The sequence below is a fragment of the Chenopodium album genome, chromosome 3, assembly GCF_948465745.1.
Source record: "Chenopodium album chromosome 3, dcCheAlbu1.1, whole genome shotgun sequence".
NCBI classification, from domain to species: Eukaryota; Viridiplantae; Streptophyta; class Magnoliopsida; order Caryophyllales; family Amaranthaceae; genus Chenopodium; species Chenopodium album.
This window is the reverse complement of record NC_137836.1, coordinates 77,688,487-77,694,249: the sequence shown is the minus strand read 5'-3', so window position 1 is coordinate 77,694,249 and position 5,763 is coordinate 77,688,487. Positions and strand designations below refer to the sequence as shown.

Below are 5,763 nucleotides of genomic sequence, written 5' to 3'. Positions count from 1 at the left end.
TTTTAATACAAACTATACAATAATATTTCATTTCCTATTTGATAAGTATATTCTATTTGTACTCATTTAAACAAAGATATTATTTTTTTATACAATAATATGCAATAATAGTTTATAACTTTGTAATTTAATTCATAGTTATTTTTATGAGTCGTGCATATATTATTGTCCCTGTTTTCTTTAGTGTGATAAATTTTTAAAATTGTTTTTTTAATTACAGAACTTTCATCCTATTTTAGGTTTAATTTTTAATAATTAAATAATAGTGTTAAACTAATGAAAAATATTAAGTATTAAAAATTACCGTGCATGGCACGGGACTTAACCTAGTTACTTATATATAGGTAGGAACTGTAATTTAAATGGAAGGGTGGAAAAACAATTTTCCATATCCTATAAAAATTACACCTTTTCAAAAAAGTTACAATTTTCCCATTTCATATATATATTTCAAGCTAACCAAACATCATTAATATTCAATTTGTAAATCACTAATATTCAATTCCTAAAAAGTTAAACGTCCCCCTCTATTTTGCATACAATTAAACAAGCACTAATAAACAAAGAATGTAATTATAATTGCATTATCATATAACATTAGTACTAATATTATACGAAGTATTTAATTAAAAATGGTAGGCTAGTGTAATCAACTTGAGTTTCGAAAGATTCTAATCCATAATTATATTGAAAGAAAATCTAATAATGACATTGAAATTGGAAATTCCATTGTCTTTCATCAATAAGGAATAATTTTCCGGTCCCCAATTTAGATTTGCAAGAAGATCCAATAATTATCCCCTAACAATAACATGTATGATGTTGGAGCGTTTATTTGTGTAAGATCCATCATTGCCCTCATAACATACATTTTTATTCAATAATCACAACTTACAACTATATGTATTAAATTCGTGCGATGATTTCTAGACTTATGAGGATATGATCGAAGTTTATCTATATATAACTTCAACCTTTGTAGCTCAAGATTAAACTCATCCGTCATTAAGAAATCTTATACGTAGTATGTCTTTCTATCGCTTCCTCTTAGAGAATGAAGTAATAGTCACATAAATTTTACGAAGTATAATCTTCCTAGATTTAAGAATCAACTAATGGACGATTTCACCTATTTGTGTGATTGATGATGAAGAGATTAGGAGAGTAAAATAATCGGATTATTTATTTTTTGACATAAAAATGATTTTGACTATAATAAAAAGTCTTTAAATTAAATTGTTTGTATTTTGTAATTTGTAGTATATGTAATGATAAGGTGATTAGGAAAATGTAAACATTTATTATTATTTTTTGATTTTTTCTTATTGTATACAAATGTATTACGGAGTACGTTATTTGAATATTAATGTATATTGTTACACAATTCCGTACATTATGTGGAAGAGGGAAGAACTAAGCCTAATAGCTTGCATGATTACGACTATAGAGTAGAGTTTAAGTGGTAGACCAATATATCGGTGGTATTAGGGAGTTATTATAGTATTCTAATTACTTGATTATTGTTTTTATTTTATTTTTAATTTTTTTATTTTCTTTATGGCCATTTTATAATTATTCCATGCAAAGAGTTAGGCAAATTAACATTTTTTTTAAAGTTTGTCAATATATAGACAAATACGTAGTATTCCATATAATTTAAAACTAAGTAGGCGGGTTGTTACTTTCAATATCACATTGTTATGTTTACATGAGTTGTTGAATTAGCGAGTTCAACATTTTTTATTTCACATTTTGATAAATATCTTGAAAGCCTAATAAACATCCTTTAATTATTTTAGTTTGTCTATGGATATTGTTCTCCATTATTATTATTCTTTTTGGGTTTGTTTGTACTATATTATAAGGGTATATTCTTTTCAACCTATTTTCAGTTCAGTTCATTTCAGCTCAGTAAATCATGTATATGCTCGTAATTCAATAAAAATAAGGAATTTTTTTAATTTTATTTTTTTACATTGAATTCTAATTAATATGTTCAAGGTCTATTGTTACTATAATCAAAGTTCTTATATATAGAGGCAGTTTTAAAATATATTTATTGCATTTAAAATTGACCAAAAAAAATCATTATGATTTTCTTTTTATACACTATATCAATCATGCATGTCTTCATGTGAATGCACACTTTAGCATTAAATTCATCAAAATGCAACTTGATAAAAAAAACAACCTAAAAATTAGCTTGACTATAACATTTTCTAACCTGACTTTCACAATATTCATCAATTATATAAGTTTGTTAAATACAACATGCATTTGTAAGTGTTTACCTATCCCTACCCCTTAAAATGGGGGAATAAAAGTTTTAAAAATCCTCCACTAGAATTTTTATATTATTTGTTATTTGCAACAAATCCCTAACTTTAAACTAGTTCAAATGAATATCCAAATTATTTAGTTGGATCAATTTTTTTGAGGGATTTTTGAAGAAGGGAATCTGATATTGATGATGGTTTATTCAAGTTTATAATTATATAAACGGAATTTATGGAGATCTTGATTTGATCATGATTTATTTTAATGTTGATGATTTGCTAGCTACAATACTACCATCATGGATGATGTCAACTAAAGTGTTTACCTCTCCAAATAAATAGAATGAGTGTTCTTAATGAGCGTTAAATAGTGTTGGATGTTGTTTGAGATAGAAAACTGAGTGGAAACACTCTCATCATGATGAATGACAAATACTTTGTCATGACATGAATTCTCGACTTAACATATCGTCTCATCATATGTTTAGTTAATACGTACAGTTTTCTTATAGATAGAGTCGTCTCTATTTTCTAAAAATACATATTATTTCTTTTATTTAGAAGTTTAATTAGAACACTATTGACTAAACATAGTTCAAAAAATAGTTATGCATTTCCTTTGTCTTTGTCTATATGTCTCATTTGACTTTTCACAATTTTAATGTGCGTATTATACACGTAAAATTTATTAAAATTAAATATTCTTAATATACGTGACTATATTATTTCTTATAGGATAATGAAATTTTTTGGATTTATAGCCAAATTATCTTAAAAAAATAAAAATAAATAAATAAATAAATCATCAACTACTCACACAGTGTGTCAACTAAATACGGGAGTAGAGATGGAATATACTTAGTACGAGTATTGTTTTGAAATATGTGCTTTAATTTAAATCGTTGTTGATAGGCTCAATAACAAAGTACAAAACAAACACACTTTATTTTATATTATATTATACGGAGTAGTACGTTATTCTTTTTAAACATCAATTTATTAATTATTTAAGCATTTTATTTAAACAACATGAACCTAATACACTATTAGTATTATCCCCCACCCTTTCCACAACCCCAAAAGTGGACAAACTTGCCCCCCACTATCCTCCCTCCTTTTCTACTCAACCTTCATTGTTCTATAAATTAACACGTCCAACTTTGACGTCCTTCCTTCACAAATTTCATGTAACAAAACACAACATAAAGTGTTCAAATTTATGTGTTGAAAATCAATTTAAGCAAAAAAAAAAAAAATGGGGAGAGATTTATGTGTGGGAAATGGGTTTTGTGCAAAATTAAACAAAAAATGGGAGGGATTTGAGAAATATATCAATGAAGCTGTTTTAAACAGTGTAATTGGTAGGTTTTTCAAGTTAGATGCTAGAAAAAGTTGTTTTACAAAGGAGTTACGTGCTGCCACTACTACTTTCTTAACCATGTTGTATATTATTACTATAAATGCTAGTGTTATTGCTGATTCTGGCGGCCGATGTTCGGCCGCTGATTGCTCGCCCCCGGGTGGGCCTGATTGTGTCCTAAAGCCTAACCCGGGGTACGAGAAGTGTCTAGCTCAACTCAAGAAAGACCTTGTTGTGGGTACCGCGTTATCATCCTTTGTGGGGTCCGTTGCTATGGGCTTATTTGCTAATCTCCCGTTTGGGTTGGCCCCTGGGATGGGGTCCAACGCTTACTTGGCTTACAACTTGGTGGGCTTTCATGGGAGTGGGCCCATGTCGTACGAGACCGCCCTTGCCGTGGTCCTTGTTGAAGGAGCCGCTTTCCTTCTTATCGCGGTGCTCGGGCTTCGGGCCAAGTTAGCTCGGTTGATCCCTACACCGGTCCGGCTCGCTTGTGCCGGAGGGATTGGGCTTTTCATTGCATTCACTGGGCTACAATCTCATCTTGGATTGGGCCTGGTGGGCCCTGATTCGTCCACATTATTGACCCTCACGGGTTGTCGGGTCACCGACCCAACTACGGGCCAGTGTGTGGAAGGGACCATGCAAAGCCCAACTTTATGGTTGGGCTTAGTGGGCCTCTTGATAATATCATATGGGCTTATGAAGAACATCAAAGGTAGCATGATATATGGTATACTTTTTGTTACATTTATATCATGGTTTAGAGGTACAAGCGTTACATATTTTCCACACACTATAATTGGTGATGCAAGCTACGATTATTTCAAAAAAGTGGTGGATTTTCATATGATAAAATCCACAGCAGGTGCAATTAGTTTTGCACATTTTAATACTAGTCATGTTTGGGTAGCTCTGGTGACATTATTATATGTAGACGTGTTAGCTACGACGGGTACATTATACACTATGGCCGAAGTTGGTAATTTTATAGACGATAAAGGTAGTTTTGAAGGTGAATATGCCGCGTACATGGTTGATGCAAGTTCCACCATAGTAGGGTCCGCCCTAGGCGTTTCCCCTATCGCCACGTTCATCGAATCAACAGCCGGGATCCAAGAAGGTGGCCGAACAGGATTAACCGCGGTAATTATTGGAATTTACTTTCTATTGTCATTATTTTTTACCCCACTAATGACTAGTGTACCACCATGGGCTATAGGGCCAGGACTAATAGTAGTTGGTGTTTTGATGATGAAAGTGGTAAAAGAGATTGATTGGAGTAACATGAAAGAAGCAATGCCAGCCTTTATTACCATAATACTTATGCCCTTAACTTACTCCATATCCAATGGGATAATTGGAGGGATTGGATTTTACGTCGCGCTAAGTTTTTATGATTATGGTGTAACGATTATCAAGTGGTTGATTAAGATGAGAAGGACCGTGATTAGGGAAGAAAATCAAGTAATCGCGGTTGCTGTGCCTGATAATGAAGTTTGATGTTGAAGTTATAAGCATGTTGAGATGGTTAATTAGTAGTGTATTAAATTAGCTAGCTTAATTAGTGAGAATGTACGTACATGTATGCACAAGGTTCAATGAGAGCTTCATATCCTTGTACTCTTGTAGAGAGTAGATTATCAGATATAGGTTTAGTAATCTTTCAAGGCTTCTTGTGCATGCATTTTGAATATATAAATATAAAATCTAAATTTGAGCATTTATTTGGATTATGTTTTTTTTTTTTTTTTTTTTAAATTTATAAATTTTCCCCTTTTGATTTTCATAATTTTTGAGGGATTAAAATGCAATGTTTTTTATGAATACAAGTCAAATTAGAAACACATCCAAATTCCAAAGTTCTTACTTCTTCAAGCTCTTGTAAAACACAGTTAATTCATATACCAATTGCAATTTTTTTTTTTTTTTTTTTTTTTTTTTTTTTTTTTGGTGTTACACCTGTTTCACCCTTTAAGCTAATTCAGATTCGGGGATCAGTTTTGAGTGATTAAGTTCTACACTTTTCCCAATCGTTGTTGCGAGGGATCAAACATACGATCATCCTTACCAAGTGCAGTCTCAATCACTAGTCACTACTGCACCATACACTTGAACTCATATAAA

General features: G+C 31.3%; 1 protein-coding gene across 1 annotated transcript; it reads left to right on the top strand.

Moving 5' to 3' along the window:
• The first annotated feature begins 3,373 nt into the window (after window positions 1–3,373).
• Window positions 3,374–5,363, top strand: LOC145617688 (adenine/guanine permease AZG2-like). The gene has a single exon (XM_081672429.1). The coding sequence runs from the start codon at window positions 3,532–3,534 to the stop codon at window positions 5,137–5,139; it is 1,608 nt and encodes a 535-aa protein (XP_081528555.1). The 5' UTR covers window positions 3,374–3,531; the 3' UTR covers window positions 5,140–5,363.
• Window positions 5,364–5,763: the final 400 nt, after the last annotated feature.